The sequence below is a fragment of the Salvelinus fontinalis genome, chromosome 39 (assembly GCF_029448725.1).
Source record: "Salvelinus fontinalis isolate EN_2023a chromosome 39, ASM2944872v1, whole genome shotgun sequence".
NCBI lineage: Eukaryota > Metazoa > Chordata > Actinopteri > Salmoniformes > Salmonidae > Salvelinus > Salvelinus fontinalis.
The window spans coordinates 11442786-11461690 of record NC_074703.1 but is presented as its reverse complement, the minus strand read 5'-3'; the positions used below and the strand labels follow the sequence as shown (position 1 = coordinate 11461690).

At 41.3% G+C, this 18905-nt stretch overlaps 2 protein-coding genes across 2 annotated transcripts; one reads left to right on the top strand and one right to left on the bottom strand.

Annotated features, from left to right (window-relative positions):
• The first annotated feature begins 6408 nt into the window (after positions 1 to 6408).
• On the top strand, positions 6409 to 11833 carry LOC129838764 (angiopoietin-4-like). The gene is made up of 7 exons (XM_055905929.1): positions 6409 to 7267; positions 7698 to 7777; positions 7868 to 7895; positions 8020 to 8111; positions 9908 to 10025; positions 10250 to 10438; positions 10664 to 11833. The coding sequence occupies exons 2-7, from the start codon at positions 7712 to 7714 to the stop codon at positions 10987 to 10989; spliced, it is 819 nt and encodes a 272-aa protein (XP_055761904.1). The 5' UTR covers positions 6409 to 7267; positions 7698 to 7711; the 3' UTR covers positions 10990 to 11833.
• Positions 11820 to 15195, bottom strand: LOC129838365 (uncharacterized). The gene is made up of 4 exons (XM_055905300.1): positions 14991 to 15195; positions 12361 to 12455; positions 12043 to 12151; positions 11820 to 11851 (listed from the first exon to the last, which is right to left on the bottom strand). Exons 1-4 carry the CDS (start codon positions 15052 to 15054, stop codon positions 11820 to 11822), a joined length of 300 nt encoding a protein of 99 aa, XP_055761275.1. The 5' UTR covers positions 15055 to 15195.
• Between the last annotated feature and the right edge of the window lie 3710 nt (positions 15196 to 18905).

The following is an 18905-nucleotide window of genomic DNA, read 5'->3' as shown; positions in this document are numbered from 1 at the left end:
TAGTCATACTGCATAAATCAGAACCAAACTGTAAGTGACATTTTTGACCCTGTTTCCACTGGGACTAGCTAGCTAATGAGAGCCATCAGGAATTTTAGCTGGCCAGGCGTATTGAAAGCTAGCTAGCTACATCATATCAAATCTTTCTGGTTTGCTTGGTTAGCTAGCTAGCTAATGCCATGGCAAGCAAGGTAGGAATTAAGCTAGCTAGCCTGTTATGCTCACGACAACACTAACTGTTTAGCTATCTAGCTAATGTCAGCAAGCTAAATACAGTACATGGCTCTGAGTCTGGCTGGCACTGGCAGGAGTATGGGGTAACGTTAGTTACAGCATAGTGAGGGTGAATTAAATTCTTCAAAATCTTGCTAGCTAGAAACAATAGTGAAGCTAGCTGCAGTTACATATTGGCTAACTAGCAACATGACATAATTTCTAATTTATAACATGAAAACAGCCTAAGCAGCTCTGCTAGGGCGAGTAAAATGGTCAGAGTGAGGTGTTCTCTCATTTGTGTCTAAAAGTAACTACCCAGCTAGCAATAAGGAATCGGCCAAGAATGAATGACTGCCAAGAATCGGCCCATGTGTAACAGTATAACTTTAAACCGTCCCCTCGCCCCGACACGGGCACGAACCAGGGACCCTCTGCACACATCAACAACGGTCACCCACGAAGCACAGTCGTTACCCATCGCTCCACAAAAGCTGCGGCCCTTGCAAAGCAAGGGGCAACACTACTTAAGTCTCAGAGCAAGTGACGTAACTGATTGAAATGCTACTAGCGCGCACCCGCTAACTAGCTAGCCATTTCACATCCGTTACACTCACCCCCCTTTCAACCTCCTCCTTTTCCGCAGCAACCAGTGATCCGGGTCAACAGCATCAATGTCACAGTATAACTTTAAACCGTCCCCTCGCCCCGACACGGGCGCGAACCAGGGACCCTCTGCACACATCAACAACGGTCGCCCACGAAGCACAGTCGTTACCCATCGCTCCACAAAAGCCGCGGCCCTTGCAAAGCAAGGGGCAACACTACTTAAGTCTCAGAGCAAGTGACGTAACTGATTGAAATGCTACTAGCGCGCACCCGCTAACTAGCTAGCCATTTCACATCTGTTACACATGTACACTGGGCCGTTTCCGTCTACCGGACTTCAGCCGACTTTGCCGGGTTCTTATCAGAATCCCCCCAAAAGTGGCCTAATGCAAATGTACGTAAATGTATACAAAATTGACCGATTTAGTCATTTTAAATATTACAATTATACATTTTATACATACAAATTATAACCATCCGCAAAAAAACATTTTGTGTCGGAGGAAACACCACACACCTGGTGACCGTGTCAGCGTGTGATGCACCGGGCCCGCCACAGGAGTCACTACAGTGCTATGGGACAAGGACATCCCGGGCCGGCCAAACCCTCCCCTAACTCGAATGACGATGGGCCAATTGTGCGTCGCCTCATGGGTCTCCCAGTCGCAGCCGGCACAGGTCTCGAACCAGCATGTGTAGCAACGCAGTTTGCACTGTGATGCGGTTTCTTAGACCGCTGCGCCACTCGGGAGGCTCCATCCACAAAGTTTTGAATGCTTATCAATTGCCTTGCACAAAGTATCAAAATAATAAAATACTACACAGGACTCTTAAAGAATGTAATTTCAATGTTAATTGTATTTTTTGATCACAGAAACTATGAAAAAATATGGAAAAATGAATAATGAAATGTTAATTATATAAAGCAGCCCGTGTAATCATCTGCCAGAGAGTAGCCCCAATCGGCCCGAGTCCAAGTAATATATACATTTGGGCCAGATAACTCTCTCCGGAATCTGCCCGAACTCAATCCCCGCATACTAGCCATACGTAATACTGACTCGGGCCACATGACGTCGGCCGAGTCTGACTCTCAGCCGAGTGCCCCGACTCTCAGCCAGAATCGTCCCAGATCCACTGTGCTAGCTGGGTAGCAAGCTATCCAACTTTAGTCAGTTAGCTTGGGTGCATGACTGCCTTTACCAACGGACAATCTGACAATGCTCTGGATTTAAGACCACCCAGAGCGCACTCTGGCACTCCTGAGTGAATTTACGAACCCACCCTATAAATCCACAATGGCCAGAGCAATGTTTTCAGTGAATACAAAATACTCTGTTGACATTTAATTTTTTACACTGCAACAATTCTACATATCTAACTTGTGAACAGTTTCATCACAGAGTTTGACAAAATGTATCATCTAGAATGTTGATATTGCATGAATTTGTTAGCACACACTTAGCCCATAACTGTTAACATGCTAGGAATCATGCTTTCAATGGTCTGTGTTTATGATGAAATAATAGTTGGACTTATTGAATATTAAATCACGTATGGTTTCTCATTCCACAGTTAATGGGTTTGTTGTTATGCACATTTGTGGCCTGCTGGAGGTCATTTTGCAGGGCTCTGGCAGTGCTCCTCCTGCTCAAAGGCGGAGGTATCGGTCCTGCTGCTGGGTTGTTGCCCTCCTACGGCCTCCACGTCTCCTGATGTACTGGCCTGTCTCCTGGTAGCGCCTCCATGCTCTGGACACTACGCTGACAGACACAGCAAACCTTCTTGCCACAGCTCGCATTGATGTGCCATCCTGGATGATCTGCACTACCTGAGCCACTTGTGTGGGTTGTAGACTCCGTCTCATGCTACCACTAGAGTGAGAGCACCGCCAGCATTCAAAAGTGACCAAAACATCAGCCAGGAAGCATAGGAACTGAGAAGTGGTCTGTGGTCACCACCTGCAGAATCACTCCTTTATTGGGGGTGTCTTGTTAATTGCCTATAATTTCCACCTTTTGTCTATTCCATTTGTACAACAGCATGTGAAATTTATTGTCAATCAGTGTTGCTTCCTAAGTGGACAGTTTGATTTTACAGAAGTGTGATTGACTTGGAGTTACATTGTGTTGTTTAAGTATTCCCTTTATTTTTTTGAGCAGTGTAATATTGGTCAATATACCAAAGCGAAGGGCTGTTCTTAGGCACGACTCAAAGTGGAGTGGTTATAGAGGCTGCAACAGATCAACACATCAGGAGTAAATGTCAGTTGGCTTTTCATAGCCAAGCATTCAGAGGTTCAGATAGCAGGTCCGAGAGCAAGAGAGAGAGCGAGACAGGGTTGAAACAGCAGGTCCGGGACAAGGTAGCACCTCAGGTAAAACAGGTCAGGGTTCCATAGCCGCAGGTAGAAAGACTAGAACTGGATCAGCAGCTCTTCCAGGTGGACTGGGGACAGGGACAGACAGGAATTATACCTAAGATCACACAGTACAGCAGACAGGACAGACTGACCCTAGCCCACCACCACATAGGGTAGCATAGATACTGGAGACAGACAGAGGGAGTCGGGGACACTGTGGCCCTGTCCAAAGTTAACCCTGCACAGGGCCAATCAGATAGGATATAATCACTTGGCCAAAACACAGCCCCCACAAGGGATATCGACAGACCACAAACTTACCACCCTGAGACATGGCCAAGAATAGCTCACTAAGATCTCCCCCACAGTATGAACAGAGGAGGCGCAAAGACAGACAGGAAGATTACGTCAGTGACTCAATCCACTCACGTCGAGAATAGCTGGGAAAAAATCTGGAATGACGTGATGCGCCCTCCAAGGAATGGCATGAGAGAGTGCGAGCAAGCCAGTGAGTTATCCCCAGTAACAGGGTCAGAGGCAAAGAATTCCAGTGGAGAGTGGGGAGCCAGCCAGGTAGAGACAGCAAGGGTGGTTCATCACTCCAATGCCTTATTGCCATTCACCTTTGCACCTCTCGGGCAGACTATGCTCAATCATAGGACTTAATGAAGAGATGAGTCTTCAGTAAGTCTTTCGATGAGTCTTCAGTAAAGCCTTAAAGGTTGAGACAGAGACTGCATCTCGCACATGGATCGGTAAACTATTCCATAAAAGAGGAGCTCTATAGCAGAAAGCTCTGCCTCCAGCTGTTTGCTTAGAAATTCTAGGAACAATAAGGAGGTCTGCATCTTGTGACTTAACTATGGTATTTCACATTTAATTTTTTTTTTAGCATTAATGACTGTGTGGTGGAAGATGTGTTCAACACCAGAGAGCTCAATCAAAGATATACATAAAACAGGGGGCATTAAAAGTGATATCAGTTTTGACTTTTGTACTAACAGCTTTTGCAAATATAGCACTTACATTTGAAAAACGTGCCAAAGTGATTGAAAAAAACATATATATGCCGTTTAGCAGAATATACTGTACTTGTATATACACTGTTTGCAAAACATTAGAAACACCTTCCTAATATTGAGTTGCACCCCCTTTTGCCATCAGAACAGCCTCCATTCATTGGGGCATGGACGCAGAGTGTTGAAAGCGTTCCACGGGGATGTTTGCCAATCTTGACTACAATGCTTCCCACAGTTGTCAAGTTGGCTGGATGTCCTTTGGGTGGTGGACCATTGTTGATACACACGGGAAACTGTTAAGTTGCCGTTTATGACACAAACCGGTGCGACTCGCACCTACTACCATATTCCGTCCAAAGGCACTTAAATATTTTGTCTTAAACATTTACCCTCTGAATGGCACACCTACACAATCCATGTCTGAATTGTCTCAAGGCTTAAAAATCCTTCTTTAACCTGTCTCCTTCCCTTCATCTGCACTGATTGAAGTGGATTTAACAGGTGACTTCAATAAGGGATCATACTGTAGCTTTCACCTGGATTCACATGGTCAGTCTATGTCATGGAAAGAGCAGGTGTTCCTAATCTTATGTGCAGTCAGTGTATATTGTAGCAATCATCGCTATATGAGCCACGCTACAATTCCCAACATGTGGGTTAACCCTATTGGCATGATGCGTAGGGTGTTTGCAGGGATTGATGTTGCCCATCGGGCAAGTCAGAAATATTTTGGGGTTGCCCAAAGATTATGATCACTTGACCGAAAATGTAAGTGAGCTATTTACATGCAGAAATGTTATATACAGTATTGCAAGCCTTTCACCTACACATATGGGAGGAACCAGAAAGATCAGTTGTGGAATTCTTTGTATTGTGGTTGTTGTCAGTAAAAAATGTTTGCAGAGCATGTTTAATTTACTCGACTAAAAAATGGGGAGGAACGAGAAAGATCAGCTTTAGGCTGGAATTATTTGCAGTTAAGTTTTTTTTAAATAATCACCTGCCAAATAGGGCAACCTCAGAGTAGACTCAACTAGTATGACTGCTCAGTACACTTCCCGCAGACAATGGGGCAATGCTTAGTGTCAATCCCTGGTTCACATCCCTGCCCTGCTGTTCGCTACAATACCTTAAATTACAGTGTTTTTAAATTAATTTTATTACATTATTTTGAAGCCAATTCAAAACAGCATGGGAAAGGATACGGAAGTAAAGCATAAGCTACCATCCCTTTCACAGCGAATTTAAATCCCTGATTACACATTTAGGCAATATCATGGCGACGTTAGCTGGCTAAACTCAGAATCACGTCTAACGTGATCAGGTCTAACTGTCTTGTAACTTCTCCCTTAACATTAGCCCTAACCCTGACCTTAAAGAGTGACTGCCTTTAAAAAGCCACAAATCCCTTTGAAAACAGACTCTGTTTATGGCTCTGATATGAGTGACACACAAAAACACACAAAAAATGTATAAGATATTTAATAAGTTGTCTTCCTCAAATGAAAGGGATGATGATGCAATCTTTGCAAGAGGGAGGGAATCTGATTTATATTGGTCCTCAACTTGAAGCTCAGTCCCTTCATTCAGGGTAAGTGGAGTTCAGCGGAGGCTGCTGAGGGGAAGACAGCTCATGATAAGGGCAAGTTAGTTCTGAAGGATTCATTGCCATAGAAATGTATCTGGCTAAAAGGTGAGCCACTTTTTTAAGACCGGTTACCCATCTGGTCACCTATGAGACAGTGTTTGTCAGGGTGTCAGGACAAAAAAAAATGTTTGGCTCCTGATACGTCAACTATGGGTTCAGCGCATCGAAACCAATGACATTTTTCTTCTCCAGCAAGCATTACTCATGTCAGAGTTTTTTCAGAGCAGAGTCACAGAGGATCCATCCCATTCTACAACATCGGTGTTGGACACTGAGGATAAATCTGAGGGAAGAGCATCAACAGAACAGTGTTACAGAAGGAACTGATCGGTCTAGAGCATTAACTGAGGAGTGTCCAAAAGTAATCAGATTACCAAAAGTATGTTACTTATTTTGTGTAATCCAATGGATTATGTTACTAATTACTTTTATTGTTTTGTAATCTGTAATCTGTAACTGATTAAATTTTTTAAGTAATCCACCCAACCCTGATACATAAATAATGCCATTTGAAAAACTTTGCAATTGTATTTGGGGTGAATAGGATACATCTAAAGACATTTGACAGACAAACACAAACATGATTTTATTCCTTGCTCATCGTACTGTGCTGGATATATTCCTGGCTGTTTGTAATTTCCTGTAAAATCCTGTCTTGGAATGATGTTGTGTGTTTCGCTGTGAGTTTAGACAGCGACAGGGCTCACAGAGTCCTCTTCAGGGGCTAAAGGTCCTGAAGTTTCTGCGCATGTGCGGGATTCTCTAATTATGCACAGTCTCTGCTCTACTCTTAAAGAACACGCTACTCTCGTGAATGGTGCTCATTTAGTAAAGTTAAATCAAAGCTGAATCAGTGTCTGCAAGATCACATAATGATAGTATATTACATAACATAACCAAATAAGGCATAGTATAACGTTACTGTAAGTTAAAAAACTTTTTCTTTTTTTTTACATTTTAGGATGATTGTATGAATGGTCAAATGTGTGTCTCATACAGCAACAACTCAACAACACGTGCCACTAGGAAAAAGATGTGCTTTGATTGAAACAAAACACTAGTATTCTACAGTTTCTTAACACCATCTTCTCTACATCTACTAAATGCATATTCCCATGAAATTGATTGAGATCAAATGGTTGGCATGCAGATGCTGCATGGACATTTCACTGGTTAAACTTGAAGAATTATAACTCACGATTGACTGTGACAAATGGTTGCGGTAAAGAAACACATGCACAGATCATGATAAGGATCTTTCCAGGGGATCCACGGGGTGGGACTGGGACTGAACGGGCGGTTACCTACTGCTCCGCACCCTCAACCTAAATAAATAGGCTTACAGGAAACCCTCTCTGAATAACCTTAAACTGACTGGGAGTAGATCATAGACCGTATTGGAATACACAGGACAAGGTAGGTTTTCTCTACATTTATTATTCACATGCAGGCATATTTCTAATTTGTGATTATAATAAGTTACATAATATGTATCCTGTGTTAAATGCCAAACTGTTTAATTTCTGCCTAATTGGGTCAAACTGAATTTCAAGAGTACATGTATGGTGACCACCGTGTTGTGAGTGGAGTGGAAATGGTGACATTTTAGGTTCTCTGTGATAATGTTGTGATATTTGACACTAGTTTGCTAAGATTTTAGATAAATTAGACATTAATATCAGTATTTTTAGCCATTTCAAAAATATGATAATTTGTGGGATTACAATAAAAAGATTCATGTGATATCAATGATACCCATAAATAGAAAAAAGCTGAAAATAAAATGACATTCTCATCGCTCCCTCTCCCTTTCTCCCTCTCTCATTACTCCCTCTCTCTCTCTCAGAAAATTGTGACAACATGTGGGATAGGATTATTTTTTGTGGACTGGTGATCTGTCTCATCTGCCTCACTGAACAGACTCAGGTAAATACACAGTCAGCACTGATAAACAGAGAAACATGTTATTCCTTTAAACCTGGGAGTAACAATTACTTATCTACTGGTTTTGTACAGGGCCAGAAAACACCTTTAGTTGTTCAAGGTAAGTGTAACACTTATTTGTTTTACTTACTTACTTAAAAACACAAGAGACAACCATTCTTAACCTGACCCCTGCCCTTTTCAATATGTTATTGTGTATGTGCATGTGTGTTTGCTTGTTTCAGGGACAGATTGCACACAGATCAAAACTCTCTCCCCTCGAGCCACCAGTGGAGTGTATGTCATTCAGCCTGCAGGAGTCACATCCCCCTTTAAGGTATGGAAACATAAAAATATTTAGGCCAGGTACTTTATCTACTAGGGATGCACAATATATCGGCGAGCATATCGGATTCGGCTGATATTAGCTAATAATGCCAACATTGGCATCGGCCCGATGTCTAGTTTAATGCAATGTGCAAAACCGATGTCAAAGCTGACGAGCAGACCTATGTAACATAAGTAGATGATGTAATGACGCCACGAAAAATACACCACTACACAGAACAAAAGCAGAAAAATACTAAGCGCATACTTCCAACAACTAGTCGAGCAGTCATTTGAAAGAGTAAGAACATTTCAGCGAGACAACTCAAAGGCGAATCCATTAATGCCAAGATAATGGTTTCATTGCCCTTGACAATCAACAGTCCTCTGTCGTGGATGATGTTGGCATTCGCCGACTGGTCGAGCCCCGGTTCACACTATTTTTCAGATGTTGCTCTACCGGAGTTACACAGTTTTGTTGAAATGTACATCTGTGAGCTACTTGCTATGGGCGTCACAACTGACATTTGGACCAGCTATGTCAGCCCCATGAGCATGCTGAGTCTGACAGCACAGTGGGTCGACGAGGATTTCGTACTGAGGAAAGCCGCATAGCTTGCTCAAGAATGTGCTGGTTCTCATACCGCTGCTGCCATTTCAATGACATTTGAGAACATTTGAAACTTAGAAACATGAACACTCCTAGCTCCATTCAAACAACTGGCTCGAGAAATAAGCTAATCAACTGCGTCTATAGCAGATGTGAAACCCTCTGTCATGGCATTGAAATGCCTGCTCAACAAATCTGCCGACACAGACCGTGGAGTTAAAACTTACAAAAGTACCCGAGGCTGTGAACAAGCGATTTGGTGGCATTCTCTTTGAGCCTCTTTACTGTGTCACCACCATGCTCGATGCTAGGTACAAGGACCGCTACTTCGATGCTGACCAGAAGCAGGGTTTGTGTGAAATGTTAACAGGACAAGATGGAAATGGACACAGTGACAGTGCGTACCGAGGAAGAGAGGCCACGGACAGACAGAGCTGAAACTTCACTGCTTGACATGTATGATGAAATCCTGGTTGAGAATGAAATGACTGAACAAATTAACCACGAAAGAGCACACAAGTAAGTGAAAGAAATAGGTTTGATTATGTTTTACTGGTAATGGGGACATACGTAAATGCCAACAAAATAACTTTTTGGTCAGTTTGGTGTGGTGTGTGTGTGGTGTGTGAGTGTGTGTGTAACCTTTATTTAACAAGGCAAGTCAGTGAAGAACATTTTTCTATTTACAATGATGGCCTACCCCGGCCAAATCCGGACGCTGGGCCAATTGTGCGCCGCCCTATGGGACTCCCAATCACGGCCGGATATGATACAGCCTGGATTCGAACCATGGACTATAGTGACGCCTCTTGCACTAAGAAGCAGTGCCTTAGACCGCTACATCCATGTGTGTGTGTGGGTGTGTGTGTGTTAACTATTTAACTGTAATTGAATGCTTAAAAGACCGCTAAAATGTTGTATTGGGTATCGGTATCGTTTTTTTGGGCAAGGAAAATATCGGATATCGGTATCTGCCAAAAATATCCTATCGGTCCATTACTAATATCTACTGTTGTCATTTGGTTACACAACCACACAGGGGAGGTAAAGCTTAGCTATAGAATGTTGAAGGTGTTGCCAGGCTTGCTAGAGTTAACGGAATTCCACAGGGTTCCATTCTTGGTCTGTTTTTGTTCACAACAATACAACTTGTCAAAAACATTGTTGATTTAAAAGTACATTGATGTTGTATACAGGTGTATTGTGAGATGCTGGTGGACGGAGGCTGGACAGTCTTTCAGAGGCGCACCGGGGCAGAAGTTCTTTTCAACAGGAAGTGGGCAGTGTACAAACAAGGCTTTGGGCATCTACGGAGTAATGAAGGGTCCCTCTGAGCACCTCACATTCCACCAGCAACTGATACTGAGAACTGTGTAGTTTACTGAGCCAAATGTTACAAACATTGAAATGCATTTGTTTATAATGCTCATGGTTACTTCTAAATCAACCTATCATAGAGGGTTCCCCATACTGTAGTGCATTTACTTTAAGTACATTTTTCACTTCTCAATTCAGTTCTCTTCCCTGTTGTTTCCTAGAGGACCACTGGCTGGGTCTGAGTAAGGTGTTTGCTCTAACCAAGGGGGGCCGGGGGCTGAACTCGACTATGCGGGTCAACCTGTGGGACTTTGAAGGGGGCACTGCCTTTGCTGAGTACAGTGACTTCCATCTGGGCCCGGAGAGGGGGGCCTATAAGCTGAACGTTGGAGCCTACAAGGGCAACGCAGGTAACAGTTCATTTCAACAGCACAAGGTGACAGTGGTCATATTATTTACTTCAGTTTTATAGTTATTTCATATTTGGTGGCAACAATGGGACCATTACACATCACATATATGTCATATGATATGTATTCTGGGTTGATATTCTTAAATGGTGTATGCTGTGGAAGTCAATATAATCAAGAGTGAAGTAGAACTGAGGTACTTCCTCCCTCCCCGTCTCTCTGTAGGTGATGCCATCCGTGGGAAATACGCCGGCATTGACCAAAATGGCTTTGGCTTCAGCACAAACGACAAGGACAATGACGGCTGCTCACCCTGCATCTTTGGCGACATCGCCGAGAACGAGTGCAGCTTCTCTGAGGGAGGAGGAGGGTGGTGGTACAGTCGCTGTGGTTCTGCCAGCCTGAACGGTGACTGGCACCCCGCCGGCGAACACATCGGCTGGGCCTCCGGCCTCCACTGGGAGACCTGGAAAGGACCTGCCCCATACTCGGCCCGAGCCAGCCGCATGATGATCAAGTCTGTGTGGAAGAAGATTATTACAGCAAACTAATACGAAAACAAATCATGAAACTATTTCGTAAACTGAAATAAAACAATTAAGGCAAGGTTTGACAAACAAACCTATACTGAAACTACGATCTTTAACTTACTAAAATAAAAACACTGGACCAGTTCAGGTCTATAAGTCCAACATGGTCAGAGCCACCATGTTTCCAGTGAAGACAAAATACCATGTGGACATTTTATTTGTTACACTGCAACAATTATGCATATCTAATGTGAACAGTTTAAATAGTTTGACATAACTTATAGTTTGGAATGTTGATATTGCATGCGTGTTCAAATATAATTATCTTTAGAACATTTGTTTAGCACACACTTAGCCCATACATACTTAGCCCAAGTTCAGACACCATTAGTTTGCCCTGTAAACATGCTTGAATTCACACATTCAAAGCTCTGTGTTTAAAGTGAAATAAAAAGTTGTACTTATTGCATATTAAATGGTTTCTCATCATACAGTAAATAGGTTGTTGTTCTCCTACCCTAGAAGCCTGGTTTCTAGCTTTGATTGAATAGGGATATTTAGCTTTGTTACACATTGCTACATTAATCCCAGGGCTCACTTGAAAAAGAGATCTCAATGTGACTGATCATGGTTAAATAAAGCATAAAAAGAATAAAAGAATGAAGGCTTCAACTTTGATGAACAGATTATGATTAACAAATCAACATGCCCTGTTGTGCCTACTACAACTCTTTGAACATGATGTAACATTTCAGAGAAAGCAGAACAATTAGAAGAAATGAGTCTTCGTCAACAATTTAATTTCTGTTTCAAATAAAAGCAGCCCACTTTGTCACCTGTAGGAGTCTCACTCAGCATTCCTGTGATTTCTTTACACACTGTCCTGAAGAGATAATTGCGCGCACACGCACACGCACACGCACACGCACACGCACACACACACAAAGAGGTAACATGTATTGCTATTTTTATTATGATGTATTATATTGAGGTATTAACCCAGAATAACCCAGAATTAGGACTAAATCACTTGGAACATTCTCAAGTGGTCATATCTTGTGTCTTTAGACTTACCTTCGTTCTTTTTCTCCTCTTTCTCTTTCTTCTGGAAGACTTTGCCATTCGGCTGCTCCTTCCATCGCACAGATGCACCTCCATCTCTCTTGGTGATCTCTGCCTGTATCTAAAAACAACATGGATGACAAATGCTGTACAAAGATGTGATCCACAGGAAATGATCTGATAGCGATTTCCTCATTTGTATAAGTGTTGTCACATGTCTGAGAGGTATTCTTTCACTTCATTGATTAGGCTACAGTACAACGCTGTCAAAGAGCCATAGCAAATCTATAGCAAAGATCCAAAGTTCCTCCCTGAAACCTCTCCTCCCACCTGTCTGAGAATTTGCTCTTTCACCAGAGGGTCATTAAGATCAACTCCTGGAGGTACTTTCAGAAACATCTTCACCATGCTTACAGTTTTCTTTCCTGTGAAGAGAAACATTTATTCATTAATGCACACCGTAGCAAAAAGTTTTGCAACAGAAAACGAAAACAAACGTTTCTTATACCCTTTGAAAGTAACTCAAATCAAATTTATTTATATAGCCCTTCTTACATCAGCTGATATCTCAAAGTGCTGTACAGAAACCCAGCCTAAAACCCCAAACAGCAAGCAATGCAGGTGTAGAAGCACGGTGGATAGGAAAAACTCCCTAGAAAAGACCAAAACCTAGGAAGAAACCTAGAGAGGAACTGCCTCTTAACTGCCTCTCATTCCGTATCATGTCCCGTAATCTTTTCAATGGGATTGACGATTATATCATAACATTTGTGAAAATGCAGTAATTTAAGATATATACAGTACCAGTCAAAAGGTTGGACACGCCTACTCATCAGAGCTTTTCTTTATATTTTTTGTTTTCTACATTGTAGAATTATACTGAAGACATCAAAACTATGAAATAACACATATGGAGTCATGAAGTAAGCAAAAAAGTGTTAAACAAATCAAAATATATTTTATATTTGAGATTCTTCAAAGTAGCCACCCTTTGCCTTGATGACAGCTTTGCACACTCTTGGCCTTCTCTCAACTAGTTTCATGAGGTAGTCACCTGGAATGCATTTTAATTAACAGGTGTGCCTTGTTAAAAGTACATTTGTGGAATTTCTTAACCTTCTTAATGCGTTTGAGCCAATCAGTTGTGTTGTGACAAGGTATGGGTGGTATACAGAAGATAGCCCTATTTGGTAAAAGACCAAGTCCATTTTATGGCAAGAACAGCTCAAATAAGCAAAGAGAAACGACAGTCCATCATTACTTTAAGACATGAAGATCAGTTAATCCGGAAAATGTCAAGAACTTTTAAAGTTTCTTCAAGTGCAAACGCAAAAGTTGTCTCTATCTTCTTGCCGTTTGTGCTGTTGTCTGTGCCCAATAATGTTTGAATCATGTTTTGTGCTGCTACCAAGTTGTGTTGCTACCATGTTGTTGTCATGTTGTATTGCTACCATGTTGTTGTCATGTGTTGCTGCCTTGCTATGTTGTTGTCTTAGGTCTCTATTTATGTAGTGTTGTGTTGTCTCTCTTGTCGTGATGTGTGTTTTGTCCTATATTTATATTTAATAAAAAAATATATATTTTTAATCCCAGGCCTTTTACCTTTTGGTAGGCCGTCATTGTAAATAAGAATTTGTTCTTAACTGACTTGCCTAGTTAAATAAAGGTTAAATAAAATAAAAATACCCATAAAGTGCTATGATGAAACTGGCTCTCATCAGGATTGCCACATGAAAGGAAGACCCAGAGTTACCTCTGTTGCAGAGGATAAATTCAGCAGAATAACTGCACCTCAGATTGCAGCCCAAATAAATGTTTCAGAGTTCAAGTAACAGACAAATCTCAATATCAACTGTTCAGAAGAAACTGTGTGAATCAGGCCTTCATGGTCGAATTGCTGCAAAGAAACCAATTCTAAAGGACACCAATAAGAAGAAGAGACTTGCTTGGGCCAAGAAACACAAGCAATGAACAATTACAAATCTGTCCTTTGGTGTGATGAGTACAAATTGGAGATTTTTGGTTCCAACCGCCATATCTTTGTGAGACGCAGAATAGGTGAACGGATAATCTCTGCATATGTGGTTCCCAACGTGAAGCATGGAGGAGGAGGTGTGAGGGTGCTTTGCTGGTGACACTGTCGGTGATTTATTTAGAATTCAATGCACATTTAACCAGCATGGCTATAACAGCATTCTGCAGCAATACGCCATCCCATCTGGTTTGCGCTTAGTGGGATTATAATTTATTTTTCAACAGGACAATGACCCAACACACCTCCAGGCTGTGTAAGGGCTATTTGACCAAGAAGGAGAGTGATGGAGTGCTGCATAAGATGACCTGGCCTCCACAATCACCCAACCTCAACCCAATTGAGATGGTTTTGGATTAGTTGGACTGCAGAGAGAAGGAAAAGCAGCCAACATGTGCTCAGCCTATGTGGGAACTCCTTCAAGACTGTTTGAAAAGCATTCCAGGTCAAGCTGGTTGAGAGAATGCCAAGATTGTGCAAAGTTGTCATCAAGGCAAAGGGTGGCTACTTTGAAGAATCTAACAAAACACTTTTTTGGTTACTACATGATTCCACGTGTTATTTTATAGTTTTCATGTCTTCATTATTATTTTACAATGTAGAAAATAGTGCAAATAAAGAAAAACCCCTGAATGAGTAGGTGTGTCCAAATGTTTGAGTGGTACTGTATATATAATTCTAGTTGTGTTGGTGGATGGCCAGATGGCTTTTGTAAAGTTTTAGCCCTGAAGACCATTCAAAACAAACGACAAGGCTACTTCCTCGAAAACAACGCATCACTTGCATAGCGTGTTGGACAAATTCAAACAGCTCTGCTCTTTCTGGTTCTAATGAATACGACCCATGATAGTAGTCCAAAAGAGAAGGAAAAGCTGCGGAATGTGTCCTTATAACGATCTTCAGATAAAAATTAGGTGGGGGTGCTTACCTTTTTCCTCGCAGTCTTTAAGGGTGTAGCCTGAAACTCTGTCTTCTAAGTGTATCACATTCATTGCCCTGCCACCAGCTGAGCCCTTCAGATAGCACTCCTGTCGAATTTATGAGAAGATCAACATTTAGTTAGACTTTATCTTTTGATTATGTTGATATCTGTTGCATATGAAAGTTTGAGAAATTGCTAACTCAGTCACGTGGTAAATTCGTTGTTGAGGTTATGAAGTGCAGCTGGAGATTCCTTTTCATGGTTTACGAACTACTATGATCAGTGGTAATGGTAGCAGCATAAAATTACATACAGAATGATTAGAATGCACAATGAGATTCTAACAACAGAATCATCCATATTGGTAAAGAAAAGTTTTAATTCAAGAAACAGATCAAATATGGTAAAATATTGGATAAAACAATGAATTTGTAGATATATTGTAATTTGATAGGATATCTGTGGGTACCAGTAACAGTTATAAAACTACACTACCAGCTGTGCCATTGGAATGTTGTATATTTCAATTGAACATGTCTACCTGTGAAATACTGACAGGTATCAAGTTGGGTGCAGCTCTGTTGACATTGGTTTGCATTTGGGCTTGCAAAGTTCTTAACGCCATTATAAATTAAACAAACATCTTTCAGGAGCTCCCTCACACAAACTTTGTGACAAAGAAAAGTAAAACAGTTCAGGCAAGTCAGCCAGGTCGCAAGCCTCAGACTGCGCTATTTGACTTCTGACCAACGTAGTTTTACGTCAGAAGGCAGTATGACAGTTCGTCCACCAGAGGGCTGCTGAGCAGGTGTTAGCACGTGATCAGGTCTAATGGTGTAACTTCTCCCTCAACAATAGCCCTGACCCTGACCAAGTTGAGTCCTTGCCTAAACTTCACCAAATCTGGGTTATTGCGTCATTGAAGTCATCAATGTGATGAGCTATTGTCATTACTTTGACCAGGCAAGTCAATTCTATTGATGATTTAACATTCCAAAATCTGACATTTGCGGCTGTTGGACAAAAGTCTAGTATCGCAGTGAGTTGATGGTAAATATACTGTTTGTGACAACTGTCAGTGACACAAGCAACAATAAAGGCAAACACATACTTAGAAAGGGAGTAGTTTCCCTGGACCAGAATTTAAGGACATTGACTTAAAACCACTTGCCATTAACTATTTTCAGATGGTAGGTCATTGGGTTTGGTGATGCACTGGTCATGCAGCAGTAGGTCCCGTCGTCTGCTGGCTTCACATTTGAAAGGGTGAGGTCTACCTCTCCAATGCTCAGGTCTCCTCTGAGGCTGTATTTGTCAGGGTGTGTCGGGCCAAAAATGATGTCAGGTCCGGATACCTCCACTATTGGTTCAACACACCAAAACCAATTACTACATTTTCTGCTCCAGCAAGCATTACTCATGTCAGAGTTTTTGCAGAGCAGAGTCACAGAGGATCCATCCCGTACTAGAACAGCTGAGGACACTGAGGATAAATCTGTGGGAAGAGCATCCACAGAGCAATTCAAACCATAAGACCACCAAACATTCACAAATCACTATACAGATGTAGGATCTTAATTTCACCCATATTGTCACAGCAAAATAATCCTGCAGCAACAGGATTTGAACGTTTAGTCCATAGTGTTGCTTGAACGGTGATTATATGCTTTTAGCTGGCCAAAAGTAGGCTACATGAAAAGTGCAATACTGTTAATATAATCGTGTGTTAGTGCAGGTTTTCAGTGAATCTCTGCATTTCCTGCGATGCAGCAAAATTCTTAGACTTAACTTACCCAGCAGAAGAGTTGTGAACAGCATGAACTGAAACATGCTGGCTGTGAGTGAGGAAGAAGGCCAAGTCAGTTTAGCATCATGAACAAGAAACCAGGGGAATTTGGTAGAAACAAGGAGTCAGTCATGTGAATTGCTAAACATGCTGATACAACTCCATATTTCCTAGGTCATAAAGACAGATAAACTATAAACAGGCATGGCATACGTTACTGTACAGCTTGTAGCTGGAGATTCATTTCCTTATAACACATTGGAGAGTGCAGTAAATGTAACTCACAAGGAAAGATAACACAATAATGAAAGCTCAATTTGATTACCTTGTCCTATTGATGGCGTTACCTGCAAAAATAGTGATTTGCATAGCTGCACCATAGCTGCATTACAAGCTTCTTGTTAGTTGGTTGAATAAGCAAAAATGTGTCAATGCACCCTATTTTTTTCACAAACCAACAATGGGTTTTCATGGTTTGCCTTATCTGTAATTGAGGTAACTCAAATCAAAACAAAAATAGGCAGAACAAACTTTTGCTAACTTTAGCTATCGCTAGCTAACAATCAATGGTAGTTGAGCAACCGGATTCATTTTTTTAACCTTTTACTACAGTGGGCTAAATCAGGGTCACACAAAGTGATTATTGGTAGTCAAACAATTCTACTTTGAAACAAAAGTATACAGCCCACACATGGGCTTAAAAAGAAGACACCTGTACCATGTCCGATATAGAGTTGAAATGTACTGAATTTTGAGTTTGCATCTCAATATTACACTATATATACATCACAGAAGACTGAAATATAACAAAACTGTTAGAAACACCGGTTTTTCGTTGGGTATTTTGAAATAATCTTTATTAATTATTAAATTATGAAAAATATTAATAACATTCCACCCATGAGGCCAAAGAGGGCGCTTTTGGCAATTGACTGCAGGAAAGGGCTACATGGCTAAATCACGCCAAGTAAACTTAAACCAAATAATGAGTTGATTTCAGTTAATTTGGCAATGGCATTTTTTTAATTGCACAATTAACCCTATCACTCCCACTGATTTTTAGCTAGCGGTGGCTAAAGTTAGCTGCTTGTAGTTACTGTCTAATGAAAACCGAACAAAGGATTATAGTTTCTCTTGGCCCATAGACTACTTTCAGGGGGAGGAACCAAGATATAAGATATAAGATCCTGAACATCCCCTTGAAAGTCAGCCAAAAAACATTAACAATGGAACACCATTTCAAGGTGAATTCCATACACTGTATTTACAAATATGCATATACAGTACATTGCGAAATTAATATAAAATGGAAAAATATTTCAAGCTGCATTCTAAAGTCCATTCTAAAACAATATAAGAGTATTTAAAATATATAATACTACACTTACCCTGTAAGCTCAACCTCCAACGCTCCATTTGGCCCCCCTAGAGGCAGACAGGTATGAAGAGGTGACTGTCCACCGTGAGAGTGTGTGTTTATTAGTGCTCAATCGTCCCTTTCTTATTTTATTTTATTTAAAAATATATATATTTCACCTTTATTTAACCAGGTAGGCCAGTTGAGAACAAGTTCTCATTTACAATTGCGACCTGGCCAAGATAGAGCAAAGCAGTGTGACACAAACAACAACACAGAGTTACACAAGGAATAAACAAACGTACAGTCAATAACACAATAGAAAAAGTCTATATACCGTGTGTGCAAATGGCGTGAAGAGGTAAGGCAATACATAGGCCATAGTAGCAAAGTAATTACAATTTAGCAAATTAACACTGGAGTGATAGATGTGCAGATGATGATGTGCAAGTTGAAATAGTGGTGTGCAAAAGAGCAAAAAAAGTAAATAAAAACAATATGGGGTAGGTAGTTGGATGGGCTATTTACAGATGGGATGTGTGCAGCTGCAGCGATTGGTAAGCTGCTCAGATATCTGAAGCTTAAAATTAGTGAGGGAGATATAAGTCTCCAACTTCAGTGATTTAATTACTTTCAGTCACTGACAGCAGAGATCTTCGAAGGAACGGCGGCCAAATGAGGTGTTGGCTTTGGGGATGACCAGTGAGATATACCTGCTGGAGCGCGTGCTACGGGTAGGTGTTGTTATGGTGACCAGTGAGCTGAGATAAGGCGGAGC

Bases quoted from the DNA above. Each gene is read 5' to 3' on its own strand.
- LOC129838365 (XM_055905300.1), bottom strand. From the start codon at position 15,054: ATGAATGTGATACACTTAGAAGACAGAGTTTCAGGCTACACCCTTAAA. The intron at 12,152-12,360 runs GTGGGAGGAGAG...TGTTGTTTTTAG, and splicing joins AAGAGCAAATTCTCAGACAG to ATACAGGCAGAGATCACCAA. The intron at 11,852-12,042 runs GTAAGTCTAAAG...TTATCTCTTCAG, and splicing joins AGAGGAGAAAAAGAACGAAG to GACAGTGTGTAAAGAAATCA.
- LOC129838764 (XM_055905929.1), top strand. From the start codon at position 7,712: ATGTGGGATAGGATTATTTTTTGTGGACTGGTGATCTGTCTCATCTGC. The intron at 8,112-9,907 runs GTATGGAAACAT...TGTTGTATACAG, and splicing joins GAGTCACATCCCCCTTTAAG to GTGTATTGTGAGATGCTGGT. The intron at 10,026-10,249 runs GTAATGAAGGGT...GTTGTTTCCTAG, and splicing joins AGGCTTTGGGCATCTACGGA to AGGACCACTGGCTGGGTCTG.